We start from the raw sequence: 12,622 nt of genomic DNA on the forward strand, positions 1-12,622 counted from the left end.
CCAAGGTCTGCTACACCACATCCACACCATCTCAAATGTGAGTTGGAAGTCCATGTCTTTCAACAGATTATCATTGTTTTACTTAAGCAACACTTCTTATTCACGTATATAAAATATATACACCATATGTGCTATTGGCTCAAGTCTATTCAATATTTTCATTAGACTATACAAGATTATTTTAGACATGGCTGTTCCTTTAATGTACCAGTAATTTTACCAAAGATCCACCATTAGTAAACATTTTTTAATAAAATATCTCTCTCTGAAATGTATCTCTCTCTAACATTTTGTTCTCAGGATGACTTTTTGCAAGAATGCTTAGATGCACTTCAACAAGAATTTGTAATCTTTAACCGTGAAAAGTAAGTCAGAAGATATTAGGAAATGTATTTTATGAATCATGGTTGGAAAAATTGATAGTACGTACCTGCATGTCAGTGCTCTTCAGTTGCTACTATATGGACATTATTTTTTTTTTAAATTATCATCTACTACCCTATTCTTGATAATCTATGGGCTAAATATACCAACACCATTGCTAATTCAAACCTTTTCTAACACTAAGCAACTTTCTGAGGTGTATTCTTGAAAGTCATCTCTCAGGTATTAATATTATTATTATCATTATTATTATTTATTGATTACATAGCTATATTATATTCCTAAATCAGTACACTGAAATGTTGAAATCCCCTGTGAAATTTTAGTTTAGTAAATAAACCTCCTGGTAAGGATCTTGGTTGAACAAATATTCATTTTCTCAAATAGGCCTTCATCATCTCTACTGCTAGTTTATGAATGAATGTTCATGCATAAGAAAGCTCCACCACCTTATACCCCAAGGTCTATATGTCTAAAGAAGACTATAACAGGGATGAACAGAAAGTTAATTTTGTTAATCTTGTTATTATCCTGTTAGATTGAAGAAGAGCCCTCATGGAAGGACCCAGTCCGTGTCAGGCCTGGAATCTACTGATGAGGCAGAAGCAGAGACCGAACCTGAAGCTGAGAATGCCACCCTTAACATGTGTGGCTCTGTGTGTTCATCCACTGCCAGCATCAACTAGTCATCAAGTCCCAGGGATTTGATCCTGAGACATTAAGGCTCATGAATGCCATTCTCAGGTTCCATAAAAATAAAAAACTTAAAAAGAAACTGTAATAATGTACAGGCAAGTTTGGCTGAACAATGTAAAATGCATACAAGCTGCACTTAGACAGCCCTCTTTTTTGCTCAGTCCTGTTGCAAAAAAGTTGCTTATTTTAATTTTATCTTTTCAGTACACAAATAAAGAGGAATAAAAAAGATACCACATTCCTCATCATCGCTGGTGACCCACAGCCTAGATGTGGAACTCCTAAGTTTCAGCAAGGCCCTTAATCCATTTAACTAGCCCATATGTTGTATTTTGTTAGATCATTAAATTCATACCAGCCCATACTTTTGGTTGTGGTTGTGTTTAAATAATAGGCAGCACTGCTTTAGAACACAATGTCTGCTCATATATCGTACTTTAAATGGGTTTTCTTTCTCATAAACCATTCTTATGACTGCTACGCCATATCAGAATATGATGTAGCATTGGTCCGGAAAAAAAAAATCAAAACCTATAACAGTACTTGGATTGTCTGGGTTAACTTCACTTTACGGTTTCACATGCAGCAATACATAATCTAATTACAGAAATGCATAATATATTGAAAACCCAAGATAACAATCCCATCAATCGACAGTTTGGTTTTGTTCTGGGAAACTGTAGGAATTTTTTAGTTAGACCTAAAATTGGAGTTATTTGAATGGCAAGGAGCCATTGCAGCTCCTTCAACAGAAGCAATTATTTCCAATGCAAAATATGAAAAAGATTGTGTGGCTAGTGGCAACGAGTTATCTGAAATAATGAAGTATTGTTAATTGCCTAATCATACATTACAATCCCTAGGGAATTTGTTTACTGTGGCCAGGTGTGTTGTGTATTTGTTCAATAGATTTGTGTTCATTTATTCTACTTCACAACCCATTGGAATCTTATAACATCTGTCCTTTTCTAGTTTAGAATGTGAACGGGACCTATCATCTCAGCAGTATTCTATATAATTCTGATTTATTCACAACCTTAGCAATGCGAGTTGATATTCCACGCAGACGTCATTACATGTACATATGCAATAAAGATCCCCAAGTTCACTTTTTAAACTCCCTAATAATCCATAACATAGCGAATCAGTTTATAACAGATTTAATTTATGAAGATCTGGTATGCAATTGACCTATTGATCTTTCTATGTTAGCAAGCATCACATCCACCAATTAAACAAAGGAAATCGTAAGAGGTCTGGGGGGGGCACAGATACAAAAGTAACATTTATATAACATGACTCCTAAACAAATATACTATATACTAGTAGGTAAACCCGGCTTTTACATTTTGTATGGTAAAATGTTTTTTACAGTGATATTTTACTCATTGAACACAATAGGCATGATTACTTTTATAAATATGTATTGACTTCTGCTATGAAACATTGTGATGCGTGCTATTACAGTTTAACATCCAAATTTGTGATAAAATACCTAGTAGTGTTGCCTCAACAGGAAGAAGTTATATCGCTTAATGGTTGTATCACTTAATATGCCTCATCATCAAAAGAATTATCTCAAGAAGGATCTTCTAGAAATCCAGGATGGCTTTTCTGTAAAGGTTGATCTTCTCCCCTTTGGTGATAACATGGCACAGTTACAGGTGTCTGAGAAACGTTCATCTAAATGGCTTGACCATGGCACTGCTATATTCGAGACCCAGCGAGGGATGCCTTACTAATCTCCAAACGCTCTTCACTGACCAGGTTCCTTCACGACACCCATGATTTCATAAGATAAGGACAGGAGCAGAGCTTACTCAGAGTTTACTCAGCTCATTAATGAACTTGACAACTACTCAGCAGAAAAAGACAATGATGCTACACCATGAAGCACAATGCAGACATTCATATTTTTTAATATTTGCATACATATGTAGATTTGCTTGTAGATTTTGAGTCTTCTTTGTAGATGTATTTTGTTTTATATGCATACCATACCAACCATATTTGCTCTCGTTCACTATTTGTCAAAAATAAAATCTCAAGATGGTGGACAGGTATCCACAAACTTGTTTAATAAAACATGAAAGGATCATGCCATTTTATTTTTCTATATATTGTAGGTGTTATAGGTGGATTACCCTCACAACATCTTCACATTCATAACAAATATCAATATTTCCCAGACACATAAAGGAGATTTAAAAATAAATATATTCCAAGAAATTAAGAATTTGTGGCAGCTTCCAGGATCGAGTTCCAAAAGTGCATGGTATAAGACATATAATAAAGAATTGAAACGAAATCTGCAAAAATGCAATTAAAGTTGTGTTGGGATCAATATTATTTTAGTTAATAAAATATTTATTTTAATGAATGTGAAAGCTGAAAAAATGCAGAAAACTGTTTCTTTGCATACATTTAATCTGTAATAAGTAACTGTATTTTTACATGAATGTGATTTTTATTGCATGTTAATCGAATATCCTGTACCCTGCAGAAGTTTATCTGTGGCAAATATTAAAGTTTTTTGGGGGACATCTGCATTTATGAAGTAATACAAATAAACATGTATAGAAATTAGGTAACTCCTATTTTAAACAATAAAGAATATTCCTAACAAAGCTGTGTACAGTTTGCCAATTATTTGCGAAGTAAGAATAAAAGAAATAACACCACGTGAACCAAAATGCATAGACCTTATAAAACAGCAAAACTGGAAACTGGAACCATGATCAAGGTAAGTGAGAAGATTCTTTGGATCATCTTATTTGGGAATATTGCAAATATTGTAGGTACAATTTGCAATTAAGTGATAGTGTGAACTTTATATTTTATTTGTGAATTATTGAATTATTAAAAACTCATATGCACGTGAAACATGGACCAGTCCATGAAAACATGGCCAGTGTTATCATCTCTTATATGTTATTTTCTTATAGAAGAAACATAATTCATGTATATATAAACTATTTGTCGCTATTTAAATGTGATATTAAATGTGATATTTTGTACAAAGTAAAGCAGTATTGACTTCTACACTTTTTTTGATGTTATATGTGAATAAACGTAACAAGCAACCAGTCTGTTACTCCTTTTCTCGGGAGCTCTACTGGTTTATTAAAACAGAAATTATTTCCCCTTTGGCAGATTTTCTGTCCTCGCTTTTTTCTCAGAGGTATTTTTTTTTCATCCAATGAACTTATATGTTAAAGGCCATGAACATGAATCTGCCATGGTGATAAAATAACACAGTACAGTAATAAAAATAAGATTTCTAGCCGTATCAGCCCATATCTGAAAATAACCTTTCACTCACGCATGTGGCTCTACGTTATAAATGAAATATTCTACTACTAGAAAAGTATTGATAACAAAAAATGCTGATAACAATTTTCAACAATCTTTATTGAAACAAAACATGTAACGATAGTGAAACATGCATAGATTAACAGTATTTTAAACAATATTGATAACTATATGTATCTGTATATGTTTGTAGTGCTTAGCGGGAAGTGCCTATCCAGTTGAATGAGCTTGTAAGATAATACATTTTCCACTCATGATTAAAAAATGTAACGATATTAAAATAATAATAATTATAATAATAAAGATTTTTTTATTTCTCCTTACCACTATATCTGGGAACTTTCTGCGTTCGACCCTGTTTTTTCTTTTATCTGGTCTCATGGTGAAGGAGAGAATTCTCACAGTCTGGAACTGACTCTTTTCTTATTGTACTGTGTTCATACCGAAGACTCCCAATTGGTGCTTTTGCTACCAGTATGTCATGGTTGATATCCTTGCTTGAATGCAGGTGACTCAATTAAGTGTATGTATAAATACAAGTCAAGGTTTCCATGAGAACTGGAATCACAGCAATTTAGTAAAAACATTTGGTGAGCCACTACATAGAATCTTCACAATGGGCTATTAAAGTGTTAATATTTCAATAGTTTTAGGGTCAGCTCATTTAGAAAGTTCCCAGTTATGCTCATCACAAAAATAGTTATGATTTCCGTTGAGCATTGTTATGGTCAGCTCTACAGCGTTAATTTGTGATGTCATAGCTCAAAACAGGAAGTGGGATGACATGAACCATTACTGAGCACTTTGACCCCAAAACTCATGCTCCTTAACAGATTTGACAATACTTAAATCTCCCATTCAACAGGATTAGAATTGATGTAACAGGTTTATAGTGAAATTCTAAACTTCAAGTACTCAATATAGACCTGTACTGGAACAATATGACTACCACAGTAAATGAGTACTATAAAGAATCTTTGTAATTAAGAGTTAAAGGTTTAACAATATTATGGTCAGGGACACTTTGATTAGAAGGTTCCCAGTAACGACAATGAAGGTATTGGAGTTAGATGTCGAAATTATTAAACCACATTTTTGTAATTTTTTGTTCTTGAAAATTTAAAAAAACACGTTCCAAAACACAATTAAAAAAAACATAGGTTAGGAAATAATTTTTCGTTAAAAAAATACTGAAGCACCAATAAACTTTCCTCCAAAGCATTTCATTCATAGCTGCTGTAGACATGGAGGAAGCATTTCCAAAGCATTTCATTCATAGCTGCTGTAGACATGGAGGAAGGAAACCTGAATTTGTAATACGATTTTTTTACATAAATTTAGAATGCTAAATAATGCTGAATAATGGAAATCTTCACTAACTCAGCTACTTGCTATATCATACCTGCTTTTTTTGTAATATATATCTATTATAATTGCCTTGCAGGTCTCAAAGATGGATGAGAGCTTATGCATTGCCACATGTCATTAGCAAAGTATTTTAGACAATAATCAGTTGTTATTCATTTTTTTTTATTATGTTTCTATGTTAAACAGAAGAGGGTATTTTTTCCTTTTAAGCGGTATATTTTTTTATTATTATACGGCTGTGATCATCACCCCAACACCCAGCATATTTATCTTTTTTTTTTGTGAATAAAATTTTTATTCAGATCCGAGTGAACAGGGCAAATACAGCAAGAACCATCGGTACAGACTCCAAGACATTCGTTAAAATGTTACAGAGTACATCATCCCGAGGATGAAAAATTGGACATTAGTAAGTCGTGGTAAACACAGAAACCTTGGAAATCGTATGATGTATAAGCCGTAACAATGTAAAGAGTAGGATCTGAGATTTTGCTGTTTATGTATAACAAGTGAGCAGCGTTAGGAAGAAGGCCGATAAAGACGTGATGATAACGCCTCTATTGATGCAGATAAAGTGCTCACAGAAGGAAAAAAGAGAAATAAATAAAAATTCAACAAGAACCTAAAACATAAGGTACATTCCAACAGAACATATATAATGGCACAATTAAGTACGTGATGCAGGTCCGAAAGGAACGGAGATCTAGAGAGCAGCGGAATGCACACAGGCGACCTAGTCGCAGAGGACATCGAAGGGAGAAAAAGATCCCCAATACGCGTACATCGAGTGGTAAGACTCGGCATGTGCAATGGCGAAAGTTGGTCAGGCGCGGCCGATGTATGTGTGGGCAGAGAGACACGGTATAGTATGGGTGCAGAGAATGTTAAGGGGCAGTCAGCGCCCTGGTGTCATAATGGAGCCATGGCGTCCAGACCCTTTGGAATTGCAGTGGCGTGTGTGAGGCGTTGTGAGACATCTTTTCCAGGACACTGTGATGGTCAATAGTCGAAATTACTTCCGTGAGTAGTGGGGGAGAGTTGGCTTTCCAACATCTCGCAATGCATAATTTCGTAGCCAGGAAAAAATGTATTATCAGTTTGCGTTTGGAGGTAGGGAGAGGATCTGGAAACATATGGAGAAGAGCGGTTTCAGGACTGGGCTCCAGACGGATGCGGAGAACAGAGTGTATGGTGGAAAATATCTGAAGCCATAGAGGTACCAACAGCGGGCACGACCACCACATATGGAGCATGGTGCCCTCCTGACCACAACCTCTCCAACAGGATTTAGGGTAATTAGCGATCATGTGGGATAATCGAGATGGTGTTAGATACCAACGGCAGCTCACCTTTTTCTGCAATTCTAAGTGGTTCAAACAATGGGATACACCTCTCATCATCGTTTCCGATTCCAGCCAGGAATCAGATGGAAAAGTTTGGTTCAGTTCTCTCTCCCAGGCTCGCATATGTGGGAGTTTGTCGGCGTAGAAACTAGAAACTAACAAAGAATACCAACGGGAGATTGCTCCTTTTATCTCTGGAGCCGAGCGGAACAAGGAGAGAATAGGTTGCAGTTCGTATTGGGATGGTGCCATCGGGGAAGTAGAAGATGTAAGGACATGTCGTATTTGCAAATACTTGAAAAAGTCGCGATGCGAAATGTCGTGTGTTTGAGTGAGATGTGCAAAGGGTCTCAGGCTACCATTATGGTACAGGTCACCCAGAGTTCGCAGAGTCGGGCGCCGCCAGCTGGAGATATGCAAATCAGGGACCATGAGGTCAAGTATCTCTAAGGGGGTGAAGGGAAAGAGTCGAGCCAAGGAGGGAAATCGTCGCAAATGTCTGGACCAAATTGTGAGCATATATGAGGTAGTGGGGGGAAGCGGGGGCAACGGAGGATGTAATGTACGTTTGGTCCACAGAAGTTGTGGAATGGAGTGAGGGGAGGTATAAGCATTCTCATGGGCGATCCAGGCTGGTGCATTGGAGGAGGCATGAAACATCAAGATCGGAGATAGAATACATGCCTCATGATATGATTTGATGTGTGGTATCCCTAGCCCACCACAAAGTCTGGGAGAGAATCTAGTGTTGTTTGCCACGCGTGATTTGCCTTTAAGTCTAGTAAAGTCTATGAAGTATGATTGTATGGAGTGCAGTAGAGAGGGGGGGGGTTGGATAGGGACAGTGCGTAGAACGTATAAGAGTTTAGGGAGTGCAGTCATTTTTAGCGCGTTGATACGTCCTAGCCACGATAGTTCGTAGCTCCGCCAACGCAATATGTCCAGTTTGACTTGTCGCCAAACAGAAAGTAAGTTATGAGTGTTAAGGGATTCTACGGTTTTGGTCAATTGGATGCCCAGATAGGTTAGGGAGGTTGACTGCCAATCAAAAGAGTAAAGTGTGGAGAGGGTTCGCGTTTGGGATGGGTCTATGTTAAGGCATAGGGCTTGTGTTTTGGAAATGTTGAGCTTATGGTAGGAGACCGCCGCATAAATATCAAACTGGCGTAGAAGCGCAGGTAAGGAAACCATGGGTGAGGTGATAGAGGCCAATACGTCGTCGGCAAAGAGACCGAGGGTACAAGGGGGACCGGAGCCCATAGGGAAGCCTGATATAAGAGGGTCCATACGAATATGCTCTGCTAGTGGTTCGAGTGCGAGTGCATAAAGGAGGGGGGATAAAGGGCATCCCTGCCTGGTTCCGTTTGTGATTGGGAATGGGCGAGACAGGAAGCCTAACATGGAGATACAGGCTGATGGAGAGGTGTAAAGGGCTAAGACAGCTTGAATGAATAGGGGGGGAAGGCCAAATTTATTGAGGGCCGCTGCTAGAAATTGCCAATGGAGCCTATCAAAGGCTTTTTCTGCGTCGAATGATACTAACAGTGTGGGGAGTTTGCGGCGATTAGCTGCCCAGATCACATCGATGAATTTCCGGGTATTGTCAGAGGGCTGTCTCCCTGTGACAAAACCCACTTGATCGGTATGTAATAGGGATGGGAGAAGAGGACTTAATCTGTTGGCAAGAATTTTAGCGTAAATTTTAACGTCATTATTGAGAAGGGAGATGGGTCTATAACTAGAGCAAGTGTCTGTGGGCTTATTGGGTTTGGGTATTGTAACAACATGGGCACGTAGGTTTTCTGAGGGAATTAAGCCAGAGGACATATAAGAGCGGAAGAGGGTCAACATAAAAGGGCCTAATGTGGAGAGATAAGTGCGGTAATAGAAGGAAGTGAACCCATCGGGGCCTGGGGCAGAATTTTTCCTGAGTTGGGCTACTGCTCTTTCGATTTCGCGGAGTTCTATGGGAGTGTTGATGCTCTCTGCTACGTCTGGGGATATGGAAGGGAGGGTGACTGTGGAAAGGTAAGAAGTGATGTCAGCGGGCGTGGGATGAGGAGATGTTGGCGTGTTTTGGAGGTTGTATAGGTGAGTGTAGAAGTCTGCGAAAACCTCTACCATTTGAGCTGGATTAGAGATTTTTCGTCCGGTCCGATCACGTATGTGTGGGGGTCTAGACAGAGCCAGGACGTGGCGTAATTTACGGGCAAGGAGAGTGTCTGCCTTGTTGCCTTTGGCATAGAATTTCTGTTTAAGCTTCATAAGCATGTAGGAAGTGCGTTGGGAGTTAAGGTCGGCCAGTTGAAGCCGGAGACGTTTGATCTGAGCGAGGAGAGAGTCTGTGGGGCATAGTTTATTAGTTGTTTCCAGGTCATAAAGTTTTAGAAGAAGGGTGTCTCGAGAAAGTGCGGCTTGTTTCTTGACATGAGAGGCCAGGCTAATGAGTCTACCTCGTATGACCGCCTTATGGGCATTCCAGAGGGTGGTGATAGAGACGTCAGGAGACTGATTTTCTTGAAAATATTGGGTGAGATGGGAGTGAATTTGCGATTTATGAGCGTCAGAATGTAAGAGTGTGTCATTAAGTCTCCATGAGCCTTTGCCTGCTATTGGGTGGTCCAGTTTTATTGTGAGTACTATTGGGGCATGATCGGACCAGGAAATAGTGCCTATACGGCAGGAAAGTGTCAACTGAAGGGAGAGCTTGTCTAAAAAAAAATAGTCCAAACGGGAGTATGATTTGTGTGGATTGGAGAAAAAGGTATAGTCCCTATCGGAAGGGTGAAAAACACGCCATGAGTCAAAGAGTCGATGTAAGTGGAGCAGATTTGTTAAGTCGTGGCCCAGGCGTAGAGAGTGTTGCGTGTGGGGAGAGTTGCGGGGTTTGAGGGTGTCCAAGGGGGGGTGCAGAGCGGCATTAAGGTCGCCACATAGGAGAAGTTGGCCTTTCGTATGTCGGTCGAGTTTTTCTAAGAAGGAGCGAAAAAAGGTCAGTTGGCCAGAGTTTGGAGCATAGAATGTGGCAATTGTGTACTCAACAGAATTAATAGTACAATTAAGGATGACATACCTCCCCCGTGGGTCCAGGAGCTTATGAGTGAGTGTAAATGAGAGGCGTCTGGAAATGAGAACGGAGACTCCAGCTTTTTTAGAACAAGCCATGGAGTGAAATTGTGTGGGGAAGAACTTTGAATAAAGAAACGGGTTGGGAGATTTCTTTAAATGCGTTTCTTGTACACAGAGTATGTCTGCTTTTGAAGATTTAGCTTCCTCCCATAAAAGATGACGCTTGTGGGGAGAATTAAGGCCCTTAGCATTTAGGGACAAGACATTAAGACTGGCCATGTGGACAAGTCAGGAAATTGAAGGTGAAGCTAAGGCGGATTGGATGTATGCTCAGGACCCACAGGAAAGGCATACAGAAGGACAACAGAAATAAGGAAAGGAGAGTATAAAGTGAATCTCATGGAGGTGAGCTGCGCCTGACCAGTGTGTGGTGTGCCATTGGTGTGATGCAATAAAGAAAACAAAAACAAAAAAGAACTATACATATAACAAATTAACTTGAGAAAACAAAAACAAATGAATTCACGAGTCAGTGTGAGTGCCAGCGCTGTGGGTAGCACTAAAGGGTCGGGGGGAGAGAGCCGTTATCGGGCCCGAGAACTAAGGCGAGTGGACATGAGGAATAAAATGTGTAGGGTAAGGCTCCCCATCAGAGGTAAACACAGTAGGTACAGTTTTAGAGCTGGCAAGGCACTTAGCTGAGCGGTGAAGGGATAGAGTCCCGGAACGGAAGACACGATCGAAGGCAAACGATCCACCATACAGTTATGTGCCGCGTAGCAGTCTTGCAGGGAGACGGGGAATCAGCCGAATCCGGGATCGAGCACTATCTAGCGCTGTAGGTACGCAGGGCAGGTGGGAGAAGGAGCCGGTGGAAGTTCAAGCGCAGGAGAGTCCCAGGTTGCGAAGATGGAGTGTTGCTAGGAGGCAAGCGATGGAAGACACAGATGCTCGGTATTATCACGGTTTCGTTTGGGTCGTCCACGTTCTGTGGAGTTTTTTTGGCGATGAAGAGCGATGAGGCGAGGTGGTTAAAGATGAAGTGCAGGGCGTTTGGTCGGAGTGAAGACCCCAGGAGGCGAGCAGAGTGAGCCCGTCTTCAGGCGATGTAACGGTGGATGTGGAACCGTCTTTATGGATGTAGAGGCGAACCGGGTAGCCCCATCGGTAGGAGATCTGTCGAGATCTTAGGATGGATGTGATGGGAGCAAAGAGCCGTCGCCGTTGGAGAGTGAGCTGCGAGAGATCCGTTAGGAGTAAGATATCTCGAAATGGTTCGGGTAGCTCTGGTTTGCGGCGTGCAGCCTGCATGATTTTGTCTTTGATATCAAAGTAATGGATCCGGGTCAAGACGTCACGAGGTAAGTTGGATTTGACTGATTTGGGTCTGGCGACCCGGTGAAGGCGATCTAGCCTGACAGGCGAAGAGGATTCATCAGCCAAGAGAGATTGGAAGAGGTTTTGAACAAATTGAGGCAGGTCTGCCGTAGAGATTTCTTCCGGGATGCCTCTCAGCCGAATATTATTGCGGCGGGACCGATCCTCGAGGTCCATGACCTTAGTGCGGAGATCATCCAGCTCTGCCTGTACAGTGGTGTACCCGTCGGAAAGAGCGTTATGGGCTTCTGCAAAGTCGTCCATCTTCCTCTCTAGGTGATCAGTGCGTTCACCTATGTCGTCGATGTCTTTGCGGAGAGAGGATGCAATCTCTTGGAAATCCCGTTTGAGCTGTTCCCTCATGTCTTGAAGCAGGGATTTGAGGATTTGAGAGGTGAGCTGCTGATCATCCTGGTCGTCTGGGGTAGGATATGATAAGTGTGTGGCTGGTGAGGGTGGATCCGACCTGGATGGTGAGTGCGGACCCTGGGAAGCCTCGGAGTCTTCATCTGGTGCACGTGGTAGGCCGCTGTCTCGGGATGACTGCTTTTTCCGGGTTTTAGGTTCAAAAAAAACGGGCATAAGTGCAGATTTGCGTGAGCGGGAGTGCGCCATGAGGTAGGGAGCACTTGGAGAAAAAAAAGAGTCCAAAAATGATGTGGATGGCGTGCGATTTAGATCCCGGGCCTAGGAGCTCTCTCTAAGCACGTCTGCTCAGGCTGCCATCCAAGCCACGCCCCCCCCCAGCATATTTATCACGTTAAATAACAGTTGAATATCATACATTACTTTTTTTGTATTTATTTGTTTTTTACTTGTCCGGGTTATAAGCATGCTTGAGTGAGGCTAGTTAGAGAATGATATAGATATCTTCATGCTATCACGTTTGACCATTTTTCCTTTAGCATAACTTTGGCCCAAACCACCATCTTTATTTTAACATATAATATATAACACCAATGCATTAAAGCAAGGGAACTATCAGGAATAAAAATGACAGTATGACACATCCAGGTTGGCAACAGGTTTGCAAAACAATATAATTCAAGGCTTCATCAGTCATTTATGTTATA

At 40.6% G+C, this 12,622-nt stretch overlaps 1 protein-coding gene across 1 annotated transcript in view; it reads left to right on the plus strand.

The window, feature by feature from the left end:
- Window positions 1-1,070, plus strand: part of LOC149299034 (serine/threonine-protein kinase 32C-like) — an 84,386-nt gene extending 83,316 nt beyond the window's left edge. The window contains exons 11-12 of the mRNA XM_089486835.1: window positions 301-365; window positions 923-1,070. Of these exons, the coding sequence (XP_089342961.1) occupies window positions 301-365; window positions 923-1,070 (213 nt within the window). The remainder of the gene's footprint in view (window positions 1-300; window positions 366-922) is intronic.
- Window positions 1,071-12,622: the final 11,552 nt, after the last annotated feature.

The sequence above is a fragment of the Sceloporus occidentalis genome, unplaced genomic scaffold, assembly GCF_023333645.1.
Source record: "Sceloporus occidentalis isolate IW3139 unplaced genomic scaffold, rSceOcc1.0.p SCAF_30, whole genome shotgun sequence".
NCBI lineage: Eukaryota > Metazoa > Chordata > Lepidosauria > Squamata > Phrynosomatidae > Sceloporus > Sceloporus occidentalis.